The 15,786-nt window shown below is 36.3% G+C and overlaps 1 protein-coding gene across 13 annotated transcripts in view; it reads right to left on the reverse strand.

Annotated features, from left to right (window-relative positions):
* CHD7 (chromodomain helicase DNA binding protein 7) overlaps window positions 1-15,786 on the reverse strand; it is a 123,015-nt gene that overhangs the window by 17,315 nt on the left and 89,914 nt on the right. For all 13 annotated transcript variants that reach the window (XM_085539529.1, XM_085539533.1, XM_085539531.1 and 10 more), the window contains 9 exons: window positions 11,037-11,213; window positions 10,059-10,202; window positions 7,863-8,118; window positions 3,446-3,656; window positions 2,711-2,906; window positions 2,341-2,508; window positions 1,471-1,650; window positions 1,083-1,193; window positions 793-998 (listed from right to left, as the gene is read on the reverse strand). In XM_085539529.1, the coding sequence (XP_085395655.1) occupies window positions 793-998; window positions 1,083-1,193; window positions 1,471-1,650; window positions 2,341-2,508; window positions 2,711-2,906; window positions 3,446-3,656; window positions 7,863-8,118; window positions 10,059-10,202; window positions 11,037-11,213 (1,649 nt within the window). The remainder of the gene's footprint in view (window positions 1-792; window positions 999-1,082; window positions 1,194-1,470; window positions 1,651-2,340; window positions 2,509-2,710; window positions 2,907-3,445; window positions 3,657-7,862; window positions 8,119-10,058; window positions 10,203-11,036; window positions 11,214-15,786) is intronic.

A 15,786-nucleotide genomic window follows, 5' to 3' on the forward strand; every position in this document is an offset into this window, starting at 1 on the left:
TACAGCACCAAAGAGTTAAGAATGTTTATTTTACAGAACAGGCAATAAGTTCACTGCTCGTAAAGCTGCAATTGAACTACATTCAAAATAATAAAGTACATATGTTTAACTCTAATGGTCCCAGTAAACTACGAACAGGAAATTCAGCCAATTCCTACAGTCATAGGATTTGGGGAATCAGTTTTATTTTGATCCTGAAATTCACTGTTAGCGGCTGTCGTACATAGCTTTCTAGAAGTATAGCCAGTCCTTCTGAAGCCTATTGGAATAGTACTTAAATACAGCTAACTTGCTTGCAAAAAGAAAAAAATTCAGACTGGTATATCCAATGGGAAAAATTATAAGGCATCAATTAGTTGAAATCAAGTAGTATCAAAGCACGAGAATTATGCTAAAAAGCTCTGAATTGACCTGATTTCACAATCACACCAGTCTTTATAAATGCACTTTGTTATTCTTCACAATACTTAGAAAAGAGAGACTAAGTCTCAATAATTATGGTATTCTTTATAACACAAAATGCGTGGTATTTGTTTCTGGTTTCCTATGTGTGAGCTCATACCCATCTGTGGCACACTGGATGCTTTAAGCTAAGTAAGAAATACATATATACGGAACCCACAATATAAAGCAATTTAAAATCTCACTGTTAAGTATATACAGAAATGAAGTAAAAATCACACAGAGTGCATGTGAACATGAAAAAGAGAGGAAAGAGTATTTACTATATCCTATTTACATATATTTTCAGTTTTTATCCACAGTCACTCTATTTAATCTATATATCCTTACCCATAAACCAACAAGTTCTTCTCTACCCTGAAACATTCACTTCTTGCATAACCCTGTGATTTGTCCTGAGGTCTACGGGGCTTTGTGCTGGGTTTTTCTTCGGAATCACTTTCCAGGTCTGAAAACTCCATCAGTTCATCTTCTTTGACTGCACTGTAGAGTCTGGTTTGCTTCCTTACTCTTGGTGTATCGATAACTAAGTTATTCTAAAATGAAAGTGAAAATGTAGAAATTAAGGAGGAGAAAAATCTTCAATTTAAATGAACTGAGTACCGTCATAAAGATCTCACCCTTCCATTTAAAGCATCAATATCCAGTTCAGCCTTCTTTGCCCACTTCTGCCAAAAATTAGGGTCATCCAAGGAAATGTCCGTCCTGTTCCCAGATGCAACAAAACTAGCCTAGAAGACATGAAAACACATGCATTGGTTTCTTAACTATATATCTATTTTCGTTGGTAAGTACAGTGTCTAGGACTTACGAAACAGCATTGTCAAGGAACGAAAAAAGGAAGCCTATGAACTGTCTAACTGGAAATACAGACGTCCCAACAGTTTTGAGGAAGAAAACTGAGAAAAGTATACTCAAAAACTAAATTGACACTGAAGGTAATTCAGTATTACTTCCATCTATTCTGGTCACAACTCTGTTATTTTTCCTCTGAATGTCAATGCGCACCTTTGCAAATGTAGAGCCTTTTCCTTCAGATTCAATAGTAATTGTGTGTGTTCGCCTTAAGAGAATTTGATCAATATCTTCTTCACAAAACTTAGACCCTTCATCTTCCTCATCCATCAGAGCACCGTATGCTCCCTTTCGAAGAAGATCTTCTATTTCTTTTTTAGAAAGCTGTTGCACCTGTAACATGCAAAAGAGGTAGTTGTTTTGTTGTTTTTAACACTAGCCAATGTTTATATCTGACAACATAATGACATCAATTGCCTTTTTACTTAGCATTTTAAGAACTGTACTCCTAACATAATGTGGTGCTGGTCAATTAAACATTCATGTTAAAGTCACCTTTAAAAGAAGAATGCAAACAACAACATTCTTAGGGTGAAGTTATATGAGTGGTTTAAACGATTTAATAATTCACTGTCACTGAATCCCCTTACTTTAGCTCCGACTACTGCTAAACTCCTCCCAGGAGCATACTTAACTTACTAACCTGAGAAAAGGCCCAAACAAAGAAGTCCAAAGGAGAAAAGGCTAAAGCACACAAACGTGCACACAGAAAACCTAAAGGTGTATGGGCAGCCTGCAAGAAGCTTGAAAACTGTAAGAATCAACACTATGTAAAGGGCAGAATAATGAGAATGAATGAGGACTGAGGAAACATGATTCTACCTGTGAGCTTTTGGCAATTAATGATGCATGAGATAGGCTGAGCCAGTTCATGTAGCCTTGCCCTTAATTAACCCCACTTTAAAATACATGCCATATTCTACCTGAAAACCATCTTTCTCCAGCTGAGCTATAAGCCAGAAACAAAAATATTATACATTCATATAATTTGCTGATCATGTATCACAATATATTAATTCTTACCCCATTTGTAGCATTTTCTCTTCCACTCATAGACTGTAGCACAGCCTTATCAAGGCCAAGCTTCAGGCTAGCTTTGTCAAACATTTCCCTTTCATAAGAATTCCTTGTAATCAACCTGTAAATTTTCACTGATTTGCTCTGTCCTATTCTGTGACATCGTGCTTGAGCCTGATGAAACAGGACAGATATTCAGTTAAAAGAAAAAAAAAATAAATATAGAAAACTTACTTTAAATGTTACTGCTTTCAATATAAATAATAATCTTTATGTTTTTTACTGAGTGGACAACAGTAATTTCTCTTGCAAGTCAACAGAATTTCACAGGAAATAAGCAAGAAGCTTTCAACTGAATCATTTCTTGTAATATTACCTGGAGGTCATTTTGAGGGTTCCAGTCTGAATCAAAAATGATGCAGGTATCAGCAGCAGTAAGATTAATGCCCAAGCCTCCTGCCCTTGTACACAGCAGGAAAACAAACCTATCAGAATCAGGTCTTGAAAACCTGTCAATAGCTGCCTGACGCAAGTTGCCTCTTACTCGGCCATCAATTCGTTCATAAGGGTACCTGAAATAAAGATGCATTGTAAGGAGAATTTTACTGCAAATATTCTTACTTTTGGCATTGTTTCTTTCAAAAATATACAATTAAAAATTACAAAAAAATAAAGCAGGGGGGGAGGAAATATACCACTCTACTTTCAAAGTAGCTGCAACGAACAGAGTGACTGCTGTTGTATCCAACAATTTCATCAGTGGAAGATTGTGGAACCTTGTCTCCTGCTTTGTACTCTTCAGTTAAAACCAGGTTCTCACTCCAAGGAATTAAATAAATACTTGGGATTAAGCAAAAAAACTCCAGAGTAACTGAAACATTTACCTAACTAGAGTAAACTAGGAGGACCTATTAAGGCCCTTCTGAGGTCATTTTGCACTCATCTGAAAGAAAAACTTCAGCACTTGCAACTTGCAGTCAGCTGACACCAGAAAATACAGTAACACGTTTGAATTTCATCCCATTACAATAAAGATCACTCACAGGTTAAATACTGTGGCCACTGAGGAACGCACTGTTTATTTAGAATTGCATTATATTGTTGCTCTCACCGTCTTTGAATGAGGTAGTCTTCCAGTATGTCCAAGCAGCGCACCATCTGGGAAAAGATAAGCACCCTGTGGCCACCAGCCTTCAGTTTTGGCAGCAGCTTGTCAATCAGTACTAGCTTGCCAGCAGCCTGGATCATTGCCTGGAGCTGAAAATCTGGAGAGTCGGCATTGTGTGTTTCTTTAAACTCTTCCAAAATTTTCTCTTCAGCACCTGCAAAGATTGGACAGCAATACATGAACACAGCAGAGGATTTTATCAATAAACAATGAGCCTGCCTTCAATACCCTATAGAAAGCACAGGAATGTTTTAAACACTATGTGAATAAACACTTATAAAAAAAAATACTAGTCTTAAATTTAATGCAAACATATACACAAACACAGTATAATTAAAAAGCCACTTCGAGTATTCATTCGATTTCTTTTTTTAAGGGAGCAAAATCTTTCCTAAATAATTTCATAAAATCATTTAATGAGCACAATTTAATGAGATATTAAGAAAAAAAGACATGAAGGTAAAAACCATTCCAACTGTTAAATGGACTCTGTCCTCTTTGAAATTCAACATGGAAGAAAATTCTTGTTTTCACAGAAAAACGCAAGGAACACAAACCACATTTGATGTCCAAAATGAAAGTCAATCACAAGCATGACTTGGACCTACCCCTTCCATTACTATCTAGAGAATCAAAATCCAAACAGTGAAAAAGCTAATTTCCTTGGGGGGGGGAGGGGGAAAAAGCAGTATGAAATTGTATTTTATTGTCTGTGTAGATTTATTCCCTCACTGAACACCTCATTTCTCCTCAGATAATGAATCTATTCAATGTATATATTCTTTCGAGAACTAGTCAAAATTTCCTTCTTGCCCTTCCCTTTTCAAGTGAAGTAAAAGCATAGAAACAAATATTCCTTGTGCTGCACATTACCTGATAAATACAGAACAAGTTTATGCTTTTCTTGTGCTCATATGCTTTAAACCTATTTTAGTGACACTTCTACACAGAACATATTATTCAAACATTATCAGATAAATATTCTTGGCTACACAGAAGTCTGGGAACCTTCATCCCTAAACTTATTTCATATGTAGATAAACCTTTTGAGAGGCTGTCTTTTTCAGGTCCTCTGATTTTTATTTTTTATTTTCTTAAACAAAATGTAGCTCATAACAACCAACTTCAACATTACTTTTGAGTAACACAAAGAAAGGTGGGAGGGCAGAGAGGAAGAAAAACATATTGCCAGGCTTCCATTGAAGATATCTCCATTTCTAGATGCCTGTAAGCAAACAGGCAAATGCATCCTCACTGTGTGATCACTGGTTCCCTGCCTACTGTAACGTGGTGTCTTAACTAGATGCCACCCTATGCAGGCTGACAACTTCATATTACTTGCACTGCTCACTTCTGCAAGATTTAATGCTTTCACCTAAAGGTACTTTTACAACAAGGATTCCCTATGCCCCAAGTATTACTACTCGTAATAGTTTGCACGTAAGAAAAAGAAACCCATATGAAAACAGATTTAAACAATCCTTCAAGCTATTCTTATTCATATTACTGCCCATTTCGCAAAACAGGAGAAATTAAGGTAGCAATCTCAGGTAGCTTAGTCAATGTCAGAATATAATAGGCTGTCAAGTAGCTTGTATACATTGCATACTCAGTATCTTCAGAAGCAAACCAACTAATCCAACCACACCACAACAAACCAACCAATAAGTCTTATGAATGACAAATTTTCAGTTTCAGCATTTTTTCCCGGCAATATTCCCTTCCATAACAGACCACAATCTCCAAAAATCTGCTAGTTCAATCATCCTATCCCAGCTAAGACCCATAAAAGCCTGCCTTTTCCTTTTCACTCCTACTTCAATTGCAACTACGAGATGAACATGTAGTACCTGTTACCCAAGACACTATGCCTGTAACACTTCTATTCTTTTTGATTTTTATTAGTGAATGAAAAGAAGTCTGAATGTGTGCTTTCCTGATATCAGGAAATCTTCTAGTTAAGATAGACTCCTTGGGCTCAAGAGAGCATAAGGAACAGAGCAAGAAACCTTTCCAGTGTTTACCAGAGTACTCTGTAGCATGTGCAAGTACAGAGGCACTCCCTGCTGTTGCGTCTTGGAGTCAGAGAAAGAAGTATGATGTATAAATACTTGAGTGGTTGCTAGGGGGGTAACAAGGAGTCCCAGCTCTTAGAAAACCAAACGGACAATGCTTTGCCCATGTTGGCTGGAGAATACACAAAATGCAGCAGCTCCTTCTAGAAGTCTGGGTCAAGGACAGTTCCAGCAGACAGCCATTCTCCTCTCAGCACCACAAAACTACTGATCAGGAAACAAAGAACCACATTCAACCCCTGTCATACTACTTCCATGACACAAACTGCTGTGTCTTAACTGAAGATTACCTAGTTTTATGTGAAACACAACAGTCTTCTACTTGGTCTACATATGCAAATACACATATACTGCTGCTTGCTTACAAAACCTGTAGACGTAGAAGAAAATGAGAAGGATTCCAAGACCTTATTTATAAAAGCCTTAAGTCTCCAGAGCTTGCTACAGGAAAATACCATTCAACGTTATTCCACTACAAGGCTTCCTGTCAGAAATAAACTTGTGTCATCATAGTAAATACAAAGATGTTAATTACTGATCAACAAGATAAAACCTAGGGCTCAGACAACTACAGGACATAAGAGTATTTTCTCTCCTGGAATTAAAAAGAACTTAGTTGCTTAGATCCATCCTTCACTCTAATAATAGTTGGGATTTATTTACTTCTCCCTTGCAACAGATCTTAAGGCTTGACCCACCTGCTGTTTTGCTGCATCCCACTAAGCAAGTCCAAATGTTCAGAAGTCACAAAAACATTAAAAAGAAAAAAGCTCAAGAGACACCTCCACCTCCCTTTATTAGGGTTAAGAAGCAGTCATTCAAAAATACTTGAAATTTTCCATACAGCTACCTGAATTTAAGCAGTCTCTAACAGACATTAAATGATACAAGAGGAGGAAAAAAAAAAATCATTGTTGTAAGCAATGCTGCAAATGCTACTCGTGAACTCTATTTAACAAAACAAAATAGGAGAAAAGCATTCACTTTATTCCTCATAACATGAGGCAAGGAAGAACAATCACTAAGTTAAAATAAGCTGAAAACCAAGGAGCATTAAATGCATTAAGTTCAGAAGCTCATAACCTGACCATTCTGAACTGCTTTCTGGTAAACCCACTTATGTAATAAATTAACTTTGAAGCAAAGAACTAACAAACAAATTCTAACAGAACCACAAAGCTTATTTAATTGTATGTTCATCTGAATTTAGAAACTGAGCAGCCCACCAGCATGGTTGAGTTCAGGTACTTTGGAGCAACTCTATATTGTGCCTCTGGAATAATTACTTGCAGATGAAATATAATGAGATATCATTTGGTGAATCAGTTTAAGCATAACAAAAAATGTCAGAAAAATAAAAAAATAAAAAAGCAAGCACTGCAATATGGGAGTCACACAATAAAAACTGCAATCACATATGGCTCATGATAAAACAGTCTTTCACCATGAAACTGGTAACAAGCATGAAACCAGTGACAGCATAAATCACATACAGTTACAAAGAGGAGTTGGAAAACGAGGAACTAGTAGCATGCAACTATGTACAGAGGCTTATGTTACATCTCCAAAGGGAAGATTTGATTTGGCCAACACATACAGTTCAGCATGCTTCAGAGAGATAACTACAGTTAGCTGGTTCATCACCTAGTGCTTGCCATAGATAATCCTGATTGAAAACCAATAGCATCACAATGAAACAGAGTATTCACTGTTCAAATCTAATATGACATTCATATAGATCTTTTTTCTAGTCCAATTAAATTACGAAAATGAACTGAATACACATGTCCATAAAAGCACATCTCAGTCACTTCCTGACCCACAACTTTTATTCAGAAATGTTTAGTACTATCTCATAATACTCTGCAGCAAGAAAACAAGTAGTAGCTAACTAATTGTGAAGAAGCAGAACCCACATCATAACTGAAGTATTGTTTGTAAAAATAACAGAAAGAAAAAGCTCAATACTAACACAATACCAATACTAACTCTGACAGGACTAGCAAGCCTTGACAAAAGCAGTGCAGATGTTTTCAGAAGCAATGCAGCCCTGACTAGCAGATTCTAAACAAGGGAACCTAAAAGGTTATGTCACTATTCTACTTTAAAAATACATAAATAAAAAGACACATAGTATATTCACTCGGTCACTTACTCTGCTTTCAGCATATGAATTTTACGTAAAGAAGAATTAACAACTAACCCTCTGGAGAAACTAGAACAGAATTTTTAACACACTGAGCAGTCTTAAAAATACTTCTTGTAAAGAAGATGATGTGACTTACCATTAATAAGGTACGGATGATTGCAGCATTTCCTTAGTTCCATCATAGTGTTTAAAAGATTAGGTACATTTGCCTGACCTCCACCCTTTGAGAGAAATGCAAAATTCTTCTCAAGTATAGCACGATAGTATTTCTTCTGAATATTCGTCAGCTCAACTTCAATGATGGTTTCCTCTTTGGGGGCCAGGTTCTTTTCCACATCCTCCTTGAGACGTCTCAGCATCATCGGTTTCAAAATAGCTTGCAGTTTCTGCACCTAGGAGACATTAAATGAACAATAATCAAAGCTCTGAGTCTTCACATATTTATTTTTTTACTTCTAATGTTTGCTTAATTCTAAGGTCTCCCTCTGTCACAAATAGACAGGTTCCTCAAGGACCTAGAAACTGAAATTTCCTTGTTAACATTATGATATAAATTTCTGAAGCCAACTTTTAGTGTGTACCACTTCTGTTTAATGCATGTCATTAAATGATTTCCCTTAGAACCATCCCTCTAGACAATGGTAATACCGCACACCAACTGTGCAGAGCTAACTCTAAGTAGTCACAACACAGCTATATGAGTAAGTCTGACTGTGAGATCAAGTTTTAGAGCAACTTCTATCTAACCGCTATTTCACTAAATACAGTGAATTACGCTATTTTCCCCTACAAATGTCTGTTCCTAATTCTTTTCTTACTTTCTTAATTTTGATATTTGCCAAAGCAGAAAGCTATTGAGATATGTTCTCAAAATGAAAATCCCATATTTCGATATGTTCTCAAAATGAAAATCCCATATTTCTGTGAATTATTTAATTTTATTTATTTATTTATTTTTTTTTTTTGTGGTCTCCGGGTTTGGCAATATATGCTTTATTGAGGCAGAGGGAAAGCATCTGTTTTTTCCTTCTAAAAAGTTTGCTGAGTTTGGTCAAGTGTTTATGATGGCCCTTATACAAAAACCTCAAGCATACTCCATACACATATAACGAGCTGGCATTAAGGTTATTTTTGAAGTTCCATCTCTCATCAAACTACAAACCAGCTCTGATCTAAAGAACTGACAATTTACCCTGAAATTGGTCATTGCCTCCTAGTAGGGTGCTGTGTAACAGACACAAGAACAAAAGCAGCTTTCTCCTGAATTCACATCATTTCTACAGTAATAGCGTAACTTTAAGAGAAAGGAGATAAATTAGTCTAGAGAGATGAACAATGAAAAAATTACATGGAATAGGACTGCAAGGAATGAAGGAGAAAACTTAAGTCACTAACATATCATCTCTTCCACCATTTGAAATAAAAATCAAATTTCAGAAATGATGTATTCACAAAGACAACATATCTTCCAAAACTTGCTGCCCAAGCAGTCCAGGTTCCAAATCTGCTGATGAATGATGGCATTATTTTAGTTATATTTCCACACAGAGCATCAAAAATTTCCAGTTTTGCCCCGCTGACATTTTGAGCTGGCCAGACAGAAGCTATGTTGAGAGTTAGGATATATTAACTCCCTCTCAAACACTATATTAACACGATCACAGTTGGCTCACTTCCAATCAGGTCAGAGTCCAGGCTGACATGCAACTGCCTGCACAATCTGTGGAAACATACCCTATGATTCCCGCAGGACACACAGCGGTTGTGCAGACGGTAAGGGGCTGGGAGAGAATTGGGGTTTTTTTTTGTTTCTTTGTTTTATATTTAGACAATTACCTATAGTAAAGATAATATCAAAGGAAGTAAACCACTTCAAGCACTCAAAAGTCAGAAATTCAAGAAATTGGGGAATTTTCAGACAGAGTCAAGACAAAGTTGTACAAAAAAAAAGCACGTAGTCGTGAAGTTAGATTACCACAAGGTGCAAAGAGCCACAATAAGGTGCCTAAATTAAGATGTCATGCCTCAGCTAAATCTTATGTGTAATTTTACAGTAGTTTCACTTTAAAGTTCGTTTTGTCAAAGAAGACAAACAACTCATTTCTGTATGACCAATTGTCAAAGCAGCAAAAACAGTTACACAAGTTAAAACAAATTTTGATGAAAAGCAAATAGAACTCAAAATGTACTTCAACAAAACAAAAACTCCACTGTGGTCACCTGGGAAGAAAACAGGTATTACTTGTAAAAACAAGTAATAAAGTTCAGATACAAAAGAATGGTTAAATTCACAATATCTGAACAGAGAACTAAGTATGCAAGGGCAGTTTACCTGTTCTTCAGTTTTCAGATCCCCAAATTCTTGCATGAATGTCGTTTCGGATGGGAAGCGTCCTGGTTCCAAAAAATGAAGCAAGCTAAATAGCTCTTCTACCGTATTCTGCAAAGGAGTTCCAGTAAGCAGCACTTTATGTTCCTGAAAGATTAAGAAAGATTTGCCTTGAAATCCATTTAAATCCATTCTTTTTTTTCATACATATGTATTATCTCTGTTTGCTTCAATTTATGTATAGTTCTTTTCCAGACATCTATAAACTAGTATTTTGGTCTTCCTTCAGTTAGCCCAGAAGAATACTTCACCTCTTAAGGTGCTCACAAAGCAGAGTACAAAACTACAGAGATTAAAAGAGAAGTTTCATGCTGCTTTACAGGAGGTACGCAGAGAGGTTAAGCAACAAGCCCAAGATCAAACATGAATTTAGTAGCTGAGAAAGAACTGAAGTGAGAAGTCCTCCCTGGCTACATCTATAGCCATAAATGTAAGCTCAGCTCCTCTTTAATGGTAACAACACAAAGAAATTCTATGCAATATTTTTACAAACTTTCTTTCATAAAGCTTCGAGACTACTTCAAGAAAAGTATTATTTAACAATGAGGAAAACATAATCTAAAAGCAATCACTAGTCACTAGTGCTTGTGTAAGATAATGCTGATGCCACTATTTTTACCAGGAGTTTTTGAACTCCAGGTATAAGCTTAGCTTGACTGCATTCCAATTACAGTTTTTAAAGAATATTCGGACCAATAAAACTGTAAATAGCTTTAAATTCCAGGTAATTTAAAGATTCTAAAGATGCAGTCTTTCTTCTTGACATTTAATACTTTTACTTAAGAAGCAATACTTTTACTTTGTGGTGAAACTGCAAAATGGGATGAAATACCAAACAAATACTAAAAAAATAAATAAAATAAAAACAAACGAAAATGCAGATCTATTTCTTTATTTATTTTAAAAGATGTACACACTTACCAGATCCATCATCTTTAGTCCTTCCAAAAGCTTACAATTCCTGTTTTTCAGCCTATGTGCCTCATCAATTACCACACAACGCCATGGAATGTTTCGAAGCTCGGGGCAGTCAGTCAAAATCATTTCAAATGTTGTGATAATAGCATGGAACTTGTAGGACCCCTTTATCACACGACCCTAGAAAGAACAGAAGGTGTTAGAGCTAACTGACTGTCCAAGAAAAAAAGGTAGATTTGCCTCATCTTCAGAATTCACTATTTAAAGAAAATCCAGAACAGTACAATGGGCAAATTATTTTAAGTAAATGAAGTCATTATTGCTGACTCATGGAAGAAGAACAAATGTTTAAGTTCACTACTGGTATCAAGCTAGCTACATTGTTTTTTCCTGCAAAAAGGCTCACAGAATCACTGCATATTCATTATACAGCTAAGACCAAGGGGATGAAGTTCTTCAAGACCAAGTGCCTGGTCCTACACTTTGGCTACGACATCCTCAAGCAATGCTACAGCTGGAAGACTGTGTGATGATTACATGATTACAAGTATTTCAGCTAGAATCTGAATGAATTATACTAATGTCTGGAAGCAATAATGTATTTCTACAAAACTCAAAATAAGTTTTGTCAAGATAACTCTCTTCTTCATTAAAACTAAGGAAATACATCACAGTTCTCCCAAGCAATACAAATAACCTTTAAGTACGCTAAAGACTCATCATCCTGACCATTAGAATATTCAGCTATCAACAGCATTTTTTTTCCGATGGACGTCAAGTTTCACCTACAATTACAGCAAGCAGATTTGAAAAGAAGAAAAATGCTGAACTTATAAACATTTCCTCAATACTTTTGAGAACTTGTTTTAAGGAAAGTTCAACACTATGATTTGTCTGATGCCTGGCATCTTCTTCATTAATTATTGCTAGTTAAAGGTCTTATTACGGCTAATATTACATTTCAGAAAGACGCTGAACAATCTTCAGAAAAGATCACAAAATGAACACTGTACTGACATTGTATCGTATCTCTTCCTAATCTTGTTCAAAGAAATACATAACCAGATATCTCAAGTGACACATGGTCTGCACAGGACACCTGTTTCTGAAAAGACTGGCATCATACAAGTTCAAAGCCCGTCCTGCTTTGAACACTGTAGGTTGTACATCCAGTACATTTCAAAAGAAACTGATATTTTACAGTGAGATGGCCAGTGACCTGCATATAATCCTCTCCAAGCTGCAGTGATCAGAATTGGCTACAGACTCTTTGAAAGGACTAGAAACCTGGTATCTTGAACTCAACATTCTATCTGAGTATGCATATCAAGAGTACCTCGGAGGTAGAAATGATCTGTTCAACAATGCTTTTGTGTGGCATATTCCAGAAACATTTACCTTCTCGAGGGAAAAACAGTTGTAATCTAACAAACAACAGATGAAGATACACCAAGCAGACTACTTAGAAAGCCACAAAAGTGAAATATTGTGATCTTTTCAAGAACCAAGTATAACAGCAAGGACATGAAAATGCAGCCCAGGAGATTCTTTCCAAGTAGTGGGAAAGACTGCCATAGGCAACCTCATGACTGGCAGAGTGTGCTACAAAAATCATCCTATATAATGCAATAAGAGGGACCCCAATTACATATTTAGAACTCAAAGAGACAGCAAAATGCTGTACCGAAGTGAGTGATTATAAGAGTCAGCTACATAGAAACAGATCCTCAGAAGGTGAATTTTACTGTTTGGGGACTCTAAGACTTAGGATTCTTTTTCCTTACTTTCCCAAGTAATGCTATTCCTGCCGCATTTGAGAAATGTAAATGTAGAAGTTATCAGGCAGGTGACCTACAGCTTTTTGACTTCTTAGACAACGAAGAAGTCGGTTTACCCTGTTTCAATCTGGCACCCAAAAAAAGTCTTCTAACAGCAGAAACAAAGGAATTTCACACCAATTTACACAGAGAACATATTCCACTTGAGGAAGTCAGTCCTCTTAACAGGAAATAGTTTACTGTTCTGAATGGAAAACTCTAGAATTAACTAAAGCAACAGAGGCAGCCCAGACATGCAACAAGTAGATGTGAATATAAAAGTTGGGTTATGCTTTGGTTGTATTACCTCTTTGAGGACACAAATAGAGAAGTATCAATGGCTGTGTATAAGAACACAACTACTAAAAAGATGCACATTCCACTAGAAGTAACACTAAAAGATTAACATGGACTTTTCTCACTAACCTCAGACTCCCATGTTGATGAACTGCAGAACAGATGCGAGGAACATGCATATTTACTAATTATAGCAGTGAGGCATCTGGAAAAAAGTCTCACTCATTCCATAAAACACACTTTGACATCTTCAGTAAAAGACCCTGTAGGTGAAATATCACCTTACACTGCTGTCTGCTAACCATAGATCTGTAGCTTCTCAGCAAGGAAGAAAACAATGCAGGCAAGAAAACACTCTGTTAAATCAACACACGCCAAGTCCAAAAGGAATAAATCACATAAGCTAGAAAAAGTTCTGAACGTCAGTAGCACTATTTCAAGTAAAATGAACCACAGACATGGTATCCTGTCTCCACAAATGAGCCAAATGCTTTTCAGCCCTCATTACACTGCAAAGCAAAATCCTCTCAAAAACACCTCAAACTCTATTGCAGGGCTCTGCCCTTAACTCTATTTGGCATACGTAGTTTTCCCAACCTTACAACAGAACTTTCAGAGGTACCACAGAATAAGAATTCCTTCTTTCAGTATTTCAGGAAGGCCTCCAGTTGGACCTGTCAGTTTTACTGCTCAAGAATATCAGAATAGGCTTCTCTCCATCAGTGTCACAAAAAATAAAGCAGGAATTAAGAAAGTATTTCTAGTCACATGATGTTCTTAGCATCGAAATAACACCACTGAAAAAAAATTTGTTATCAACTGCTCTATAGGTTTTCACAACATCTTGATTGGCTATCGGTGCTGATTCCGAAATCCAAACTACTGCAGATAGGGTAGGGGCTTCTCATGCATGCAGGCTTTTATTACTGTCCTTCAAAGTCATTCAGATTTTCAAAATATTCAGCTGCCTTTTTGAAAATCTGCTCAGCTTGAGAGGCCTCTTTTCACGCTAAGACCTAAAAAGCCAAAGATGCTGAAGTTTGAGTTGATGCACTTGGCAAAAGGACCAGAAATGATACTGCCAAAGCCTGCCTGCCTTCTCTCTCTCCTCATCCCCCATCAAATGCCCACTGGTAGTGCCTTAGAGGATGCCAAACTGAGCACTTCATGTGGATTCCTTTTGTCAGGATGCAGAGAGACATTTTTCTCCTCATAATTCAGTTTCTGCTGTGCATTTCACAGCTGATGGAGTCTTACAGAGAATGGAACACAGAGTATTATTTTATAATACATTTAAGCTAACTGCCACCAAAAGGAAGAGTTCATTTCTGCCCCATCCCCAACCATGGCAATTGTTTGACTCTCAACTTAAACCAGTAAATAGAGCAAAGGTAGCAGAAATACATTCAATTCTTTGTGCCATGAGTGCTTTGACATAGTACTTGACACGAGGTCAAATGACTTCCATGGTCATCACAGGAAGAGTAACTGCAATATGGAAAACATTCTGGCATAATAGAGACAGCTGTAATTGAATAAAAACAATTTAAAAATGATCTAAAATATCATGTTTGCTATGAAATATTTTTAGACAGATAAAATACAAAATAATTAATTTCAATTAATTTGTATATAATATATCTAGGTAAGAAACTAAGTGTGATTATTATCCTCAACTTCAGGGCAGCAACTGCTATTGAAATTAATCATCTTTTACAACAATGTATCTGATTTTGATTTGGAACTTTCTTTGATAAACTGCTGAAAGAACGGCTATTTCCTAAGCCAAATGGATCCAACTTTTAGTTCCTATGATTTACAGTGCTTCTGCACTAGATTTGAGTACCTGTTTGCCCTGATGCTATGTCAAGTTGTGCCACAGTTTTGTCTTCAAAATAGAAAACATACTTCAGAGGAGCCAAGTAAAAACTATCTTGCAACGATCCTCATAGTTTAAGGATATCAGTTTCTCAACACTTACTGAGGAAAAGACAAGAGAACTAGGCAGAACTGGACTACATGCTACATTAAGAACAAACAGAAGAACGTTATAAGATGTTTACTCTTAATAAAGATTTCTTTCCTCCCACACACTTTTCACTTGCCCTTTCAACTACTGCCCCACAGTAAGAACTCATGTTTAACTGGTTGTGTGTCAAGACACTAAAGGATGTGCATTTGTCTTACACTCAGGACAGAGCTCTCCCTACTATAAGAATGAACTCTGTTCTCAGACCATAGATAACCGTATATTTAGCTGTTCTGAATATTGTTAATTTGAATCCAGTAACACAGCTTACTCTATATCCTTGAACTGCCTTATTTATTTACCCCTGTTGCTATCTTTGTGTCATTTGAAAATTTCTTCAGTAATGATTTTATGTTTTCTTTAAGATCATTGTTAAAAGTGGACAAAAGCCAATCCCTGAAGAACTACACCCGAAATGCAAATAATTTCTCATTTACAATTACATTGATAAACATCAGTTAGCCAGTTTTAAATCCACTTAATGTGTGCCATATTGATTTTATATCATTCTAGTTTATTAATCAAAATATCTGGTGGCATAAAATCAAATGCTTTACCGAAAATCTAAATATATGAATTCACCACTATCATTTTTTAAGTTCTGTTGGAA

This window comes from Coturnix japonica, chromosome 2 (genome assembly GCF_054131305.1).
Source record: "Coturnix japonica strain WE chromosome 2, WE-NBRP24, whole genome shotgun sequence".
Classification (NCBI taxonomy): Eukaryota; Metazoa; Chordata; class Aves; order Galliformes; family Phasianidae; genus Coturnix; species Coturnix japonica.